The sequence below is a fragment of the Eumetopias jubatus genome, unplaced genomic scaffold (genome assembly GCF_037043125.1).
Source record: "Eumetopias jubatus isolate StellerSeaLion01/CBP00866 unplaced genomic scaffold, mEumJub1_p1.0 scaffold_3, whole genome shotgun sequence".
Taxonomy (NCBI): Eukaryota; Metazoa; Chordata; class Mammalia; order Carnivora; family Otariidae; genus Eumetopias; species Eumetopias jubatus.
Window position 1 is genome coordinate 20,166,201 of NW_028274809.1, and position 17,157 is coordinate 20,183,357.

The following is a 17,157-nucleotide window of genomic DNA, read 5'->3' on the forward strand; positions in this document are numbered from 1 at the left end:
GATAATATGTACACATAAAGGGCTCAGAACAAGCTTTTAGTAAAAGTTAACCAAGATCACTGAGGTTCCACTTAAGAGTCCATCTGCACGAAAGTTTGAAAACCACTGAATGGGAACATCTAGAAGGTTTCCTCTTGCTTGAGCTTCAGAGCCACACAGCACCCACAACCCCTGGCCGTCCCCCGAGTTACCTTGTATTACTTGAGGTACCTCAGATAAACAGAACCAACAGGATGTATGGATGGATGGATAGATAGGTAGGTAGGTAGTTAATGGATGGATAGATAGATAGATAATTTATTTTAAGGAATTGGCTCATACAATTATAGAGGTTTGGCAAGTCCAAAATCTGTTGTCAGGCTGGAGACCCAGGGAAGAGTTGCAGTTCAAGTTCAAAACCAGTCTGCTGGCAGAGTCCCTTCTTGCTTGGGGAGATTGGTCTTTGTTTTATTTGGGCCTTCAACTGATTGGACGAGGCCCACCCACATTATGGAAGTTAATGTGCTTTACTCAAGTCTATTGATTTAAATGTTAATCTTATCCACAAAAACCCCTTCACAGAAACATCTAGAATCATGTTGAACAACTATCTGGGTACGATAGATAGTCTACCTGAGCTGACACATAATATAAACCATCACACACCTCCAAGCCAGGCCACGGAGATAAGCAGGGCAGGGAAGGGCCATGAGGCGGTGCGGGCAGGCGGGTGGCTGGGCCAGTCTGTCTGCCAGCTGCGGAGGGGAGCTGAGGCCCACTGCGGGTGTGGGCGGTTCCTGCTGGGGTCAGGTGCACACCGAGGCTATGTGCTCATTTTCCGAGCTGAGGCCAGGAGGAAAAGGCCATTTAGATCCCAACAATGTTGGCTTCCTGTGTTCCCGGGAGGGCAGGAAGCCACCTCAGGATAGAATCCCAGCAGCCCAATGAGGCGGGAGCTGGCTCAGGGCTGGGGTTGGGGGTGCAGTTTTCTACCCCAGCAGGTAACCTATGGACCCCTCCATACTATGGGGTTCTCAGCTCCACCATGGGCTGGGCCCTGCTGGGTGGGGGGCCGTGTTGACACCCATGGGCAGAGATGAGGCTCCTGGGGCTCCATCGAGCTTTGGTTTGGCAGGGTCCCTCCCCAGGGGGCTTCATCTTGCGGGGTCACTGCCTTCTGCGGGAGCTGGGGGAGGCCACTGTCCGCTCAGGTGGGGTGGATCCTGGGATGTGTGTCTGGGGAGGACTCAAGCATGCAGCCCAGCAGGATGGGACAGCTGACGTTTTCCTGCCCATGTCCCCCCACGATGAGGAGCCGTACCTTGTGGAGTGGACATCCCTGTCAATCGCAGGCTGGGTGTTTCCCCCACAGTGTCCAGGATGCGTTCAGGGTCGGAACCTGGGCCTCCACTCCTTTCTACGTTGGAGGGAGGAAGAGGCAGGTGGTGACTGGTGGAGAGACCAGTGGTGTGCCACAGGCTCTCACAGCCGGGAGAGGGCTTGAGGACCATCTCTTCGGGGCTCAGCGATGCAGGCAAATGAGTGCGTCAATGGGGCATGGTGGGGACCAGAGAGTGGGAACGACTTGCTTCCGGTCACACAGCTGTATGATGGCACTCAGGATGACTAGAACCCGGTCTCCTGACCAGGAGATGGGGGTTCTCCAGTAGAATACCAGTAATATAGAATCAGACAATGCTAATACCCGCTACAGCTTTCTACAGAGCATGCTCAGGGCCAGCCACATATATGAAGTCAGTCAACTCTCACAACCCTGGGAAGGAGGTGTTACTATTGCCCCCATTTTATAGATGAGGAAATGGAGGTTCAGAGTGGCTACATTACTGGTCCCGGATCACAGAGCATGACTGGCATCTGAGCTGAGAGCCAGTCTCCATGTAGCCAGGGAGGTAAGCGGGTAGATGGAGAGCCGGACCAAGCTGGGTAATAGGTGGTGTTTGTATTGAGGCACTCAGAAGGCACTGACCATGGTCCACATTGGCCCTCTCCCAGCAGGGGCTGGGGCTGAAGATTGGGGCTCACCCACCCTCTCTTATGTCCTTTCCATTGCCCCAGAACATCAGCAGTGGTCCCAGTGGTTTAGGCTGGGAAGAATTCTTCCAGTTTTAAATTTATGCCACATTTGTTGAGCCCCATCTGTAAGTCAGACCCTGTGCCTGGAGAAGGGGCAGGATGCAAAGCTGCCAGGTTGAACAGGACCTCAACTGGGAGCACAGAGCAGGGAGTGATCATCTTTGAATGCCTGATTATCCAGAGAGGGACATTTCGAAACGGGCCTTGGAGGGTGTATATGAGTTCACCATTTCAGACCTACCAGACTCAATGTCCTTTTGGGGAGTTCAGTGTGGCAGATCTCTTTTGGGGCAGTGGCTGGAGGTGGGGGCAAGACCAGGCCAAGCAGGGCCTTGTAAGTGTGCTGAGGACTTGGACAAGACAATTCTAAGCAGGAGTGTAATGTGATCAGTTTGCACTTGAGAATGGTCTGTGACTCTGTGGATTAAAGGGGGGGGCAAGGCTGGAGGGGAGACAGGGCCCAGGGAAGGAAAATTGGTCTGAACTGGTGCAGTGTTGGGGGGCTGGCAGGAAGGGGGGAGATTTGACAGCCTCTTTGGAGTTACTTTCTGGGACAGGGTGACTAATTGCTTGGTAGGGGAAGGAAAGGGAAGAAGGAATTGCAGAGATGATCATGCCCGTACCCAGGGAGCAAGGAAGGACCGAGCAGATGGCCTCTGGCCTCAGTGCCCAGCATCAGCCTTTAGCCTCTTGCTTTCTGTGGGATCCTGGGCTCTGGTTTCAGTGTTGGTTATCTGTAGCTACATAATAAATTTGTCCCCAAACTTAGCAATTTACAACAGATATGAAATTGTGATCTCACATCATTTCTGAGGGTCAGGGTTTCACATGTGGCTTCACTGGGTGGTTTGGACCTCAGGTCTCTCGTGAGTTGTAGTCAAGACGTCAGCCGGGGTCGTCGTCATTGGAGGGCCTGACAGGACCAGAAGATCCACTTGCAAGGTGGTTCGGTCATGCGTCTGCCAAGTTGGCCCTGGCTGGTAGCAGGGGGCCTCAGCTGTTCGTCACATGGCCCTCTCTATAGCGCTGCTTGGGTGTCCTCACGACGTGGTAACTGGCTTCCCCCAGAGCCAGTGATCCAAGAGACTGGGGCTGAAGCCACAATACCTTTGATGACTGAGCCTCAGGAGTCACACACCAGCATTTCTACAATATTCAGCGGGCTACGTAAGCCAGCCCTATTCACTGTGGGAAAGGATGACAGGAAGGTGTGCATCCAGGATGCACTGGGGAACTGTGGCTGCCGCAGTTCCCCTTTCTGGAGCACATTGGAACGTGCCATGCATCTGGGAAGTGGGAAGCCCGCAGAGTGGCATGCCCAAATTTCACATGACAGCAGGGGACCGGCCAGTTAGAGTAGGAAATACTGCCCCCTGGGGGAGACTGGAGAAGAGTGGCCAGACTGTGAGGGCACCATCCCTGGAGGGAGGGCCCTCAGAGCAAGAGGGCCTCCCTGGGGCTGGGCGTTACAGGTGTTCCTAAGGTGTAAAAATCCACCAGCGGAGCTGCTGGGAACCTGCCACTTGAGTGGACTTTGCTGAGCTTTTGTCTTCTGGGCTGGGGGCCGGGGGCCGACTTCGTCTGCTCCCCACTGGAGAGCTCTCAAGGGCACGCTGAGCATTCCAGCACGCATGGAGCCCTCAGCTCACTGTACTGCTGTTGCCCAATGACCTCTCCATCTGCCCTCCATCCAAGGGCATTTGTTGGATGTCTGCCCACTGTGTGACAGGCAGGGCTGCCCTGTATGGTCAGGCAGGCCGTTCACTGCCAAGGGCGCCTCCCCGAGAGAGCACTGGAAGCAGCCACACTTTGCTCTCCAAACCACACACCCAGGTACAGAGCTGGGTCCGCCTGGAGAAAGGGCACCTTCTTGCCATTCCCACAAAGACGCTGTATTCAGCTGTGTGGCCAAGGGGCTGGTCTGCCCGGAGGGTAAGACATTTTCTAATTTGCACAAAGCTGCTGTTTGGTGTTGGAGGCCTGGATCAGAAACTGTTCTAGCTACTGGAGGTTTGTGTGAATGAGACAGGCATGCTCCCTGCCCTCATGGGTCTAGTGTAGGGAGATATACTATTCATAAGTGAGCAGGAATTACCCATGTTGACTTCAGACTGTGAACTGTATTAAGAAGGAAATTATCAGGGTGCTGCTGAGAAAGAATATTGGAAGTGCCTAATGTCATTTGGGTGGTCAGGAAAAGCCTCTTTGAGGAGATAGATGGCTTTCAGTGGATTCTAGAAGTAGAAGAAGGATTTGGCTTGGTGAGCAATGGACAGCTAGGGTGAGGGAGAATGGTCCAGGCAGCCAGAACAGCAAGTGCAAAGGCCCTGAGGTAGGAAAGGATTTGGTGCATTCTGTGACCTGTCAGAAGTATGCAGTACGATCTTGAGGGAGATGGGGTCCTGGCTGTCATTGTGCAGTTAGTATCTTGACTGGGGTTGGGAGGTCCAGAGTGGACATTTAGGGAATGCCTTTTTGATGGATTATGAAATGTTGGGGGCAGGCTATGTCTCAGGGAAAGGCTGAGAGTGGGGTGGGAATGATTAAATGGGGGCATACACATAAACCCCAGGGGAGATCTTCAGTCAGGTCTAACTCCTCAATCATTTATTAAGCTTCTACTGTATGTACCAGGTCCCAGGTATTGTGTAGTGAGAGAAAGAGAGAGAGAGGAGAGAGAGACAGGTCCTTCCTTTGAAGGAGCCCATAGCTGTAGGGACCAAGGTGGTGGGGGAAACGTGCTCTGTGTGGTGATACCTGTGAGGAGGTAGGGAACAGTGAGGAAGGGCTCCAGAGGAGGGGCCCAGGACTTATTCCTGAAGGCTTGGGATTTGATTAGCCGAGGAAGGGGAAAGGTCCTTCTGTTTGGAGGTAGTGGCCCACTGGGGCGCCTGCCTGGCTGGAATGGCCTTCCAAGCTCAGGCCACATGGCCTGAAGCTTTCTCAATTCCACATTCCAAGGCCAGGAAAGAAGGCATGGGGGTGGGGCTGGGGTGTCTGGAGGGGAGTTGCCATCCTGGGGTAGTGGGGCGGGGGTGGGGCGAGAGAGAAGCAGAAAGGCTAGACAGATGGGCCTGACTTGACTTGAGTGGTCAGGGGTGGGTATGTCTTGGTGTGGCCAGGGGTGGAGAAGTCCCTGAGCTGGCCTGGGTGGCTGGTGGGGTCAGGAAAGCCTTGCTTAGCAACAGCTGAGTTACAGGCCTGAGCTGGGGCCAGGACAAGGTTCTGGGAGAACAAGGTCCCAGGCAGGGCCGATGGCCAAGGTCGCATCCCAGACTTCCATTCCTACAGACCAATCAGAAGCCTTAGTATGCAGAGCCCTCTTTTGCAGCTCTGGGCCTTCATCTGCGCCTCAGTCTCCCCTTTTGCATTCTGCTCAGAATCAGGTTGACTCAAAGCCAGAAAGGGGTTGGACGAACTGTAGATCGAAGAGGCCAGGGCAGCTGGCTGTGGCCCAGGGCTGTGGCTTGCCAAGGCATTGGGGTTGGGCAGCTCTCCCCTGCCTCCCTGACCCCTGTTCTCTAACCAGTGCCCCTAACCCACCTGTGTCAGCAGCTAACAAGGTCAAGTCAGTGCAGAAGCTCAGCTCAGTAGACCCCCTCACCCCATCTGTGGGACCTGGTGGGAGGGGACCACAAAGCCCCAGGGTGGAGGGCCCTGGGGGTGGGGCAGGCAGGGCTGGGACATTCCAGACTGAGGGAACCCCATAGGAAATTTGATTCCAGCTTCTGGTAGTGGGAGGGCAGAGTTAAGTCCGCTGTGTGTGTGTGTGTGTGTGTGTATGTGTGTGTGTGTGTGTGTATTTCAAATGATGCACAAGAAGTTTGTGAGCCTGTGTAGGCATCTATCCATGTGTCTGTGTCCAACGTCTGTGTCAGGCTGTACTCTGAGGGTGTCCCGTGAAAGTGTGTGTGTGGGTGCCCCTGAGTCAGAGGTTTCCCTGGGGCATGAGTATGAATGTGTGCGAGGCTATGTGTGTACATATATGTGTATGTGTGCTTGTCTGGCCGAGTGGTTATTGGTAAGTGTGTGTGTGTATGGGTGTAAGTGTGTATGTGTGTGTGTACCGGTCCTCTCCTGGACGGTCAATCGGGTCTGTGTGTCTCTCTCTGGGGGAGAGGGAGCATGATCATGGTTCTTGGAGTGCCCGCTGCCTGCCTGCCTGCGGTGTATGTAAGGGGAGAAGGCACCCCCCCCACCCCATGCCTCGGCGCGGCTGCCACGGGGCCTGGGTCCCTCTGCCCCTGGCAAAGATCCAGCGGGGGAGTCGGTCCCCCCCGCCCCTCCCCCTGCCCCTCCCACCTTCTCGCACCCGCCCCAGGGGCTCGGGCGATGAGGGCTCGGCGCCTCCCCGACCCGCGGGTCCGCAGTCCCGGGCGTTCCCGCCCCGCAGGCCCCGGGGAGCTGCGGCAGCCACCCCCCTCCGCCCCCTCCTCCCTCCGTTCCTCCGTCCCTCCTTCCCTCCTTCCCTCCTTCCCTCCCGAGCGCAGAGTGCGGGCGGGGGTGGGAGGAGATTTCGCCCGAGTTTCCATTCCATACCTCGCGGCTAAACTTTCTTTCTGTGTCGCCCTCTCGCAGTCTGCAGTTTCTCCTGTCATCCGAAATGCCGGGCCAAGGTAAGGGGCCGCGGGCCGGCTGGCTCCGCGGGGGGCTCGGGGGCGCGACCGGCTTGGGTCGGGGAGGGGAGTGGGGGCGCCGGCGGGCCGGGGGCGGGGCCCGGGTCGTCCCCTGCCCCGCTCTTTGTTTATGCAAAGCTTTGGGGCCCGGGAGCGGGCTCGGGTCAAGGTGAAGGCGAGGGCCGGGTGTGGGAGGCCGCGGCGCGGGGTCTGGGCAGCTCCTGAAGGTGGCAGGCGGGGACCCGAGCTCCGAGGGAGGGGTCTTTGAAGGTTTTTCCCTTAGTTGGGGGAGGGGGGCTGGTTGGGGGAATGGAGGAGGAGGGGGATGCATTTCAGTTATCCCGTGGGCCGCGCAGAGCCCTGATTGGCCCAATTTGGGCAGTCTCGAAAAACTTGGGATGGGGGCTATAGCCGAAGGAGCCCGAGGGCGGGAAAACGGGATAGGTGGGGGAGTGGGGATGAGGTCGGAGGTCAGGGTTTCTCTGGGCATGGAACCTCCTGCGGGACCATCCCACTCTCTTTATTGGCCAGGTGGCACTTTGGTCCTCAGTTTCCCCATCAGTGTTTCAGGGCTGGTCTTGGTGAGAGGAAAACTGAGGCAAGAAGGCCAGAGGGGGCTGCTGGGTCCTGGTTGGCAGGGCTGGCTGGAGCCCTGCTGCATCCTCTCAGGCCTGGACAGAGGAGTGATGGATCAGGAGCCGGCTTCTTGGAGTACTGGATTATGATGGCTTATTTGGGAGGGGAGCTGTTCTGTCAGATGGGCTCAGCTCTCTGGAGGTGGAAATGCCCTGCCTTACCTGTCAGTCTGTGCCCCCCCACCCCATAATGGCTCACCTTCTCCTCGCCCTCTCACCCCACCTTTGCTGTTGACACATGATCTTTCCAGAAGGAGTTCAGTGAATGGCAGAAGAGGGGAGGAGGTTTCAAAAGGATGCACTGAACAGTGGAGGCCCAGTATCTGGTGCATCTCATCCTCTGCTTCTTTATTTGCTGAATGACTTTGGGCAAGTCATGTAACCTCTCTGAGCCTCTGTTTCATCCTCAAGGGGATGGGAATAAGAAAAGGTTATTATGAAGATGAAATGGGATAATGTGTGTGCAAGTGCCCAGTACAGTGCCTGACATAGGTAGGTGCTCAAAAACGTAGTAATTGGTTATTACCGATGTCCCTTAATCCTTGCCTCTCCCTCTCCCTTTGCTTTCCATCTCTTGCAGCAGTGGATGCCTTCAGAGAGGATAAGGAAATGAACATACTGGCAGTGGAGGGTCTGAGTCTGGGTGAATGGGGGCTGAGGGAGGTCTGGAGGTGTGACCCAAGAGCGTTTCTTATTATATAACAGCCTCTGTGGGATGACAGAGGGATGCCAAAGATGACTTCTGGGGGCATAGCCTGCCTGGCAATTCTTGGAAATGCTGGGGGCTCAGAATCCACCAGGCTGTGGCAAAATCCTGCTCTGCCTAGCCCTGGAGGACAACCCAGAGGGTAGCGGTGGACTGGCAGGGCACGGCCAGACAGACAGAAGGAGCTTTTTTAGAGGATTTTCCTCTATAGGAAATGGGACCCGCTGGTGGTGTGGGCTCCACCCAGCTGGCAAGTCTTTCCCCTAAAACCACAGCTCTTACTACCGCCCTGTCTTTTCCTCCTGCCGGGAAGTGTGATGTGAGCCCCAGGACACACCACACAGCAGAGCTCTGTCCTCTAGATTTTATAACCAGATCAACTTGGAGGTCATCTCATCCATCCCCTTACCTCTAGACAGGGCTCATTACACAAATGCTTATTGAGCTCTTTCCAAAGGCCAGACAGTGTTCTAGGTAAACAAGACAGATAAGGCATTTGCCCTCATGGGATTGACATTCTCCCGGGGGAGACAGACAATAAATAGGTAAACATGCTATGAAGGAAATGAGCTAAAGCAGTGGGTTAGAGAGTGATTAAGTTAACGTGGCCCAGGAAAACTTCTCGGAGGAAGTATTGCATGAGGTGAGACCCAGATGTTGATGTTACGTGATGATCTGGAAGATGGAAGAGCAAGTGCAAAGGCCCTGAGGTGAGATGAGCTTATGAAATGCTTGAAAGAAGGCCATGTCACTGGAGAATGGTGAGCCCTGGAGGGTTTTGAGCACATGGGACATGATCTAATCTGTTTTGAGAAGCCTACTCTGGCCTTGAGCAGGCACAAGGGTAGGCTACGGAGATGGGCTAGTAGGCTGCTGATGTTGCCCAGATGAAGGAGGCTGGTGGCTTAGACCATGGTGCTCGCAGGAAAGGCAGTGAGAAGGGGCCAGGTCTGGGATACATCATGGGGGTAGAGCCCAGGACTTGGCTGATGGATGAGATGTTGGGTGTGTGAGAGATAATGGGCCCAAGGATGACTACCAGGTTTTTGGCCAGAGTCACTGGGTGCACGTGGTTCCACTTACCGAGATAGATGGAGTGTGTGAGAAATTTCTAGGGAAGAAGGTGCCAAGATTTCTGCTTTGCTTGATTTCTTATTTCACAGCTCTTCTCCCACATACTGGGGATTTCTTGTGCATGTGTGTTCTTTCCTGTCCTCTCAGATTCAGCCCACGCTGGTCATCCCTCTAGTGAGTGGATAGTTCTGGACACCTTAACATGCCACCTTCCAGACTGTTCTTGCAGCATGAACCCATGATCTGATCTGAGAGGGGCTATATTATTTACCTATAGCAATATGATATAACAGTCTACCCCCAAATTCAGTAGCTTAAAACAATGACAAACATTTATTATCTCATATAGTTTCCATGGGTCAGAAATTTGGCAGTGGCTTGGCTGGCTTGTTCTGGCCTGGGGTCTCTCATGCGGTGGCAGTCAAGATGTCAGCTGGGGCTGTAGTTATCTGAAGGCCTGACTGGGGTTGGAGGAGCTGCTTCCAAGGTGGTTCATTCACGTAGCTAGCAACTTGGTGCTGGCTGTTGGAAGGAGGTCCTAGTTTCTTGCCACATGGCCCTCTCCATAGATCTGCTTGAGTGTCCTCACAACATGGTGGCTGGCTTCCTTAGAGTGGATGATTCAAGAGAGAGCAAGGTGGTAGCCGCAATGTCTTTTATGTCCTCGCCTTGGAAGACAAACACTGTTATGTTTACAATATCCTATTGGTTGTATAGGTCATCCTCATTGACTGTGGGAGGGACCTATATAAAGACATGAATACTTGGAGGCAAGAATCAATGGGGTGGCCACCTTGGAGGCCAGCTACACAGATGCCCAGAGAGAGGGCGAGGTTGACCTTGCTCCTGGGGGTGGGGGGTGGTCCGTGGGAGTGGTGGGAAGGGCAAAGATGTAGGAATCACACATACCCCTCTACCCCTGCTGCCTTCCAGCTATGTGACCTGTTTTGTAGAGGAATAAATGCACCCCAGCACATAGTAGGCACCTTTCTCCTTTCTTGAACCATAGGTGGAGACCGGAAAGGATCTTAGATATTGTATGCCCTGTTCTATGCCACTGGGACCTGCTGGAGAGAAAATGCTCCATGCTGGTTGAGGAGGGGCCCCAGAGTAGATGTTAAGATACCTGTTTATTGCACAAAGGAGGGCTGAGAGGTTGCACCCTCAGCTTCTAGAATAGTGCCTGACTCATAGAAGGGGTTCCGATGAGGAAGTAAAGGAGTGGAATAAAGGAATGTTGAGGAACAAGAGGTTCCTATTTAGAGAGAGGCTGTGGAGTGGGGTGAGGGAGGACTTGAGAGCAGGAGAGAGGGAGCAGCAAAATCATTTCATAATATCCTTCCAGAAAGCCCTCTGACCTTCTGACAGAGACTCACACTCCACATAAATTTAGTCGTTTACATTTTCTAGCGGGGGTATAACTCACGTGCCAGCAAGTACACACATCAATAAGTTTGTACCTGTGTATGAACCAGATCAAGATCTAGAACATTTCCAGCACCCAGAAGTGCCCTTTTGCACCCCTCCCTCCAAGTCAGTATCCCCCAAAGGAAATTTCTAGTCTTACTTCTGCCATCACAGATTAGTTTTGCCTCTTTTTGAACTTCTTATAAATTGAATCATACAGTATGTTTACTCTTTTTTTAATGATTTATTTATTTTACAGAGAGAGAGCGAGCAAGCAGGGGGGAGGGGCTGAAGGAAAGGGCGAGGGAGTCTTAAGCAGACGCCGTGCTGATTGCAGAGCCTGATGTGGGGCTCCGTCCCACGACCCTGAGCTCATGAGCTGAGCTGAAACCAAATGTTCATGCTTAACTGACTTTGCCACCCAGGGAGCCCTGTTTACTCTTGTGCCTGGCTTATTTCACTCAACATTCTGTCTGGGACGGTCATCCATGCCCTTGCATATTACAGCAGTTCATTCTTTTTGATTGCTATGTTGTATTCCAGCGTATAAATAAAGCACAATTTGTTTATTCATCCTGCTGTTGATTGCCATTTGGGTTATTTGCAGTTTGGGGCTATTATGAACAGATGTGCTATGAACTTTTAATCGTCTGTATCTACACAGAACTTTGTGATATACAAAATATCTTCATTCACCTTCTTGGTTCTGTGGGGTGGGCTGGGCTCATGGTAGCCCCATTTTATAGAACCAAAACTGAGGCCCGGGGAGGGTAACAAACTTGGCTAAGGGCCAGTGGCTTTCTACATGATTCTGGCACTGCCCTGGGATCCATGGGTGGGGAGCAGGTGAGAAGAGAAGAGAGTGAGACAGACTGAGAACTTGGCTGGTTTGGGCACTGGAGATGCACCACAGTGGATGGAAATGCCACCCTCCAGCTCCCCATTCTGAATCCCTTGAAGGAAGCAGTTCCAAGCCTCCCTTAGTCCCCACCCCTATGTCTCATGGGGTTCTTATCTGTCCCCAGTTGTTTCTCTCCTGTTGAGGATTCAAGTGGATGGTCCAGGATGTGTCTTCCACTTCTATTTCTGTATACACATGGTATATATATACACGGCAGATTTTCTTCTGCTTTGTGTTTCTTCTCTCTCCCCTGCTATATGATTCTACAACCTCCAGGTGCATTTTATCTAGCTAGCTAACTATCTATTTATCTATTATTTTAAAGGAAACTTGTCATTTTAGAATTGTCTTAGATTTACAGAAAAGTTGCAAAGATGATCCAGGGAGTACCCGCGTAGCCCACACCGTTTCCCTAATCCCTAATACATTTTTGAGAAACGCTTTTCTCGCTCCTGATTTGCCCCTTGTTTTAAAATAGCAGCTCCTTCCAGCAAAATGCTCATTTCCATTCCAGGTCAGATGCAAATTAAAGGAAGTTACCAGGAAGCTGCTGGGCAGCCAAATTGCCTACGCCTCAGCCTCCAGGCAGCTCCTACTCACCTCCTGCTTCTCTCTCTCTTTCTCTCCTACCCTCTTCCCAGACCCTGGCTCTTCCCTGTCCCGAGCACCAGCAATGACTTTGTCTCCTCCGTTGTACCAAAGGGGTTTAAATCCCATCCTTTAAGCTTGAAAGGAAAGGAAATCCCGTAATGAACCCCCACCTTTCAGTCATACGACACACCACTTTTCCTGCTTTCTCACAAAAACACCTGCAACCTTCCCTCGAGGTTGTGTTAGAAACGGAGTATTCTCCTGCTACCTGGTATAGCTGGACTGCGGGAGGCTCGTGGCCCCAGGACCCATGGGTTGTTCTTTGGCCTTGGAGGCAGAGTATTGTGTTTAAATCCTGATTGCATCCGTAATTGCTTGTGTGACCTTGGGCACGTTCCTTAACCTCTCTGAGCTCCAGTTCCCTCATCCATACCACGGGGATGATAGTAAGACCTAACTTGTAGGGCTCTCGTGAGCACTGAGATTGATGACCCAACTATAATGCCATGTTTCAAGATCAAGGGATCAAAAAGTCCCTCCATCCTTTTCCCCCCACACCTGCCCCAGTCCTAAGCAACCACTAATTTACTTTCAGTCTCTACATATTTCCCTATTCTGGAAATTTCATATGAGTGGAATAATAGAATATATGGTTTTCATGATTGGCTTCTTTCACTTAGCATAATGTTTGTAAGGCACATCAATGGCTGAATAATATTCCGTCGTGGGAGTATACCACATTTTGTTTATCCATTCCTCAATGGATGGGCATGTGGGTTGTTTCCACCTTTTGATGGTTATGAATAATGCTGTCATGAATATTCATGTGCAAGTCTTTCTGTGACCGTATGTTTTCATTTCTGTGGGGATAGAGTCAACCCGTGAACAACCCAGGTGTGAACTGCACAGGTCCACTTTATACACAGATTTTTACAGGACGGTACTGGAAATATATTTTCTCTTCCTTATGATGTTTTTACTAACATTTTCTTTCCTCTAGCTTACTTTATGGTAAGACTATGGTATGTAATACATATACCATATAAAATATGTGCCGATTTCAATTAAAAATGTGTTAATTGACTGTTGATGTTATTGGTAAGGCTTCTAGTCAACAGTAGGTTATTAGTAGTTAAGTTTTGGGGGAGTCAAAAGTTATATGGGGCTTTTCACTGCTCAGTGATGGTGCCCCTAACCCCCTCGTTCAAGGGCTGACTGTATATACCTAGGAGTGGAATTGCAGGGTCTTAGGGTAATTCTGCTTAACTTTTGGAGGAACTGCTAGATTGTTTTTCAAAGTAGCTTATATTAGTTTTCTAGGTCGGCTGCAACAAAGTACCACATACCCGTGACTTTAAACAACAGAAATTTATTGTCTTACAGTTCTGGAGGCTGGAAGTCCAAAATCAAGATGTTGGCAGGGCCACGCTCCTCTGAAAGGTGTAGAGGAGATCCTTCCTTGCCTCTCCCTAGTGCCTGGGGGTTTGCTAGCAATCTGTGACGCTTCTTGTCGTACAGAGGCATCTCCCCAGTCCTCCGTCTTCACGTGGTATTTTCCTTGTATGTCTTCGCATCATCTTCCCTCTGTGTCTGCCTGTCTCTGTGTCCAAATTTTTACAAAGACACCAGTCATGCTAGATTAAGAACCTCATTCTAACTTGATTATCTCTGTAAAGAACCTACTTCCACATAAAGTCATGTTCTCAGGTACTGGGGATTGGGACCTCAACATATCTTTTTAGAAGGACACAATCCAGCCCATAACAGAAGTGCACCATTTTATTTAATTAATTTATTTATTTTAAAGATTTTTTATTTATCCGACAGTGAGAGACACAGTGAGAGAGGGAACACAAGCAGGGGGAGTGGGAGAGGGAGAAGCAGGCTTTCCGCGGAGCGGGGAGCCCGATGCGGGGCTCGATCCCAGGACCCTGGGATCATGACCTGAGCCGAAGGCAGACGCTTAACGACTGAGCCGCCCAGGCGCCCCAGAACTGCACCATTTTAGATCCTCACCAGCAATGGACGAAGGTTATGATTTCTCCACATCCTTGTTCATGCTTCTTCGACTTTTTGATTATAGCCACCCTCGTGAAAATGAAGCGACATCTCATTGTGGTTTTGCTTTGATTTCCCTGATGACTAGAGATGCCGAGCATCTTTTCATGTGCTTATGGGTCATTTGTATATCTTCTTTGGAGAAATATCTATTCAGATTCTTTGCCCCCTTAAAAAATTGGGTTGTCTTTATATTGAGATGTTAATGTTGTTTATATGTGCACAATACAAGTCCCTTATCAGATATGATTTGAGGTATTTTTTTTCCCATTCTGTGGGTTGTCCTTTCATTTTAAGGCACGAAAGTGTAAAATTTTGATACAGTCTGATTTATTATTTTGTTATGACTTTTGCTTGTGGTGTCATACCGAAGAATTCATTGCCAAATCCAAGGTCATGAAGATTTGACCCTATGTTTTCTTCTAAAAATTTAATAGTATTGGCTTTTTCAGTTCGGTCTTTCATCCATTTTGAGTTATTTTTTTTAAAGATTTTATTTATTTATTAGAGAGAGAGAGAGTGAGTGCACAAGCCGGGGATGGGGGGGGGGTGGAGGGCAGTGGAGAGGGAGAGGGAGAAGCAGACTCTCCACTGAGCAGGGAGCCAGACCTGGGGCTTGATCCCAGGACTCTGAGATCATGTCATGAGCCAAAGGTAGATGCTTAACCCACTGAGCCACCCAGACACCCTGAGTTAATTTTTATATAGGGCTTAACTGCATTCCTTTGTATGTGGCTAACCAATTTTCCCCAAACCATTTGTTGAAAAGACTGTTCTATCCCCACTGAATGATCTTGGCAACCCTGTCAAAAATCAATTGACTATAGGTGTGTGAGTTTATTTCTGGATTTAATTCTATTTCATTGATACATATGGCTATCCTTAGGCTAGTACCACACCATTCTACTGTTGCTTTGTAGTAAGTATTAAAATTGGGAAGTGTGAGTCTTCTTTTTCAAGATTGTTTTGGCTATTCTGGGTCCCTGAGTTTTAGGATCAGCCTATCAATTTCGGCAAAGCAACCTGCTGCGATTCTAATAGGGACTGCATTGAATTTATCGATCAATTTGGGGAATATTACTATCTTAACGATATTGAATCTTCTGAGCCATGAGCATGGAAAGTCTTTCCGTTAATTTAGATCTTTTTAAATTTCTTTCAACATGGTTTTGTAGTTTTCAAAGTATGTCTTGTAAAATTTATTCCTAAGTATTTTATTCTTTTCAATGGAAGAAATGGAATTTCTTTAAATGGAATTGATTTCTTAATTTCATTTTCATGTTGTTCATTGCCAGTGTGTAGAAGTACAACTGATTTTTGAACATTGGAGATTTATCCTGCAACTTGATGAACTCATTAGTTCTAATCATTTTTAAATGGATTATTTAGGATTTTCTATATGTGAGATCATGTAGTCTGTGAATAGAGATATCTCGTTTCACTTCTTCCTTTCCAACCTGGATTTTTTTTATTTCTTATCCCCGTCATCCTTCCAATTGTCCTGGCTAGAACCTCTAGTATGATGTTGATTAGAAGTAGCAAGAGCAGAAATCCTAATCTTGTTCTTGACTTTAGGGGAAAGCATGCGGTCTTTCACCATTAAGCATGATGATAGCTGTGGGTTTTTTTTTTTTTTTTTTTGTGATGCCTTTGTCAGGGGCATTTCCTTCTATTTCTAGTTTGTTGAGTGTTTTTTTAAATCAGGAGATATTGCTGGATTTTCTCAAAATCCTTTTCTGCATCTATTGAGGTGATAAGTGGTTTTGTTTTTCTGTTCCTCTGATATGGATTGTATTATGGACTTCAATTATGGAACGTGATTACACTAGTTGATTTTCAGGTGTGAAAACAGTCATGTATTCCTGGGGCAAATCCCATTTGGTCATGGTGTATAATTATTATTATTTGTGGCTGGCTTTATTTTTTAGTATGTAGTTGAAGGTTTTTGCATCTCAGTTCATAAGAGATACCGGTCTTTAGTTTTCTTTCTCTTATAATGTCTTCGTCTGGTTTTGGCATCAAGGTAATATTGGCCTCATAGAATGAGTTGGGTTCGTCTTCCAGTTTCTGGAAGAGTTTGGGAAGAATTGATATTGATTCTTCTTTAAATGTTTGGTAGAATTCACATGTGAAGCAGTTTGAGTCTGGGTTTTTTTTTTTTTGTGGGCAGTTTTTTGATTTTGAGTTCAATCTTTATTTGTTAGAGGTCTATTCAGGTTTTCTGTTTCCTCTTAGGTTAGTTTTGGAAGTTTGTGTATTTCTTAAAGAAAGATTTTATTTATTTATTTATGAGAGAGAGAGGGAGAGAGGGAGGGAAGGAGAGGGAGAGAGAATCACTAGCAGACTCTGCACTGAGTGTGGAGCCAACTTGGGGCTCAATTTCATGACCTTGAGATCATGACCTGAGCTGAAACCAAGAATCGGACGCTTAGCTGACTGAGCTACCCAGCTTTGATTCAGTGAGCGTGGGCTTGGGTCCAGGGATATGCCGTATTATCTAACACCCCCAAAGATTCTGATGCTGGGGTTCCCTGACAGCACCTGAGTAACCCGTGTTTGCCCTGGATACTCCTCCACAATTTTCCTGGGTTTCAGTTCCTCAGGAAGCCACGGTTCCTCTGGGCTCTGTGTTTTCCTGCCTTCTGCTTCCCTGCCAGAGTGCAGGTCAAGGATAAGGTAGGTCTTGGGTGGGAAGCCATTTCCTCGATGCTTTATAAAAATTTGCAAGAAGTTGTACATTTTTATACCCCCTGCCCACCCCCACTCCATCTTCCTAAAGTTCTCTCTGAGGTAATAGAGTGTAGGACCTTCAGGAGTTAATAAGTCAGCTTGGGGTGTGTGTCATATGCAGGGAGTACGCGTATGTGCACACATACACACCCCAGCAGGGAGGGGGCAAGGCGGGGAGGGGTTGTGGGGGGAGAAAGTGACACTGAGCTGAAACCGGCTTCTCATTTTCCTGGAATGTGGGTCCCAAAAGGTCTCATAGTTTTCAGTATTTCTGACTCTGGGGCTGTGTAAACATCACATAGGGGATTGCTGTGTCTGAGAGAACAGAGGAGTTTGAAAGGGGGAGGGTGGGAGCCCAGAGCAGGG

The 17,157-nt window shown here is 49.6% G+C and overlaps 1 protein-coding gene across 4 annotated transcripts in view; it reads left to right on the top strand.

Moving 5' to 3' along the window:
* The window catches only part of TNS1 (tensin 1), a 220,232-nt gene that overhangs the window by 48,284 nt on the left and 154,791 nt on the right, over positions 1–17,157 (top strand). For all 4 annotated transcript variants that reach the window (XM_088022031.1, XM_088022033.1, XM_088022032.1 and 1 more), the window contains exon 3: positions 6,652–6,689. In XM_088022031.1, coding sequence (XP_087878157.1) covers positions 6,652–6,689 — 38 coding nt within the window. The remainder of the gene's footprint in view (positions 1–6,651; positions 6,690–17,157) is intronic.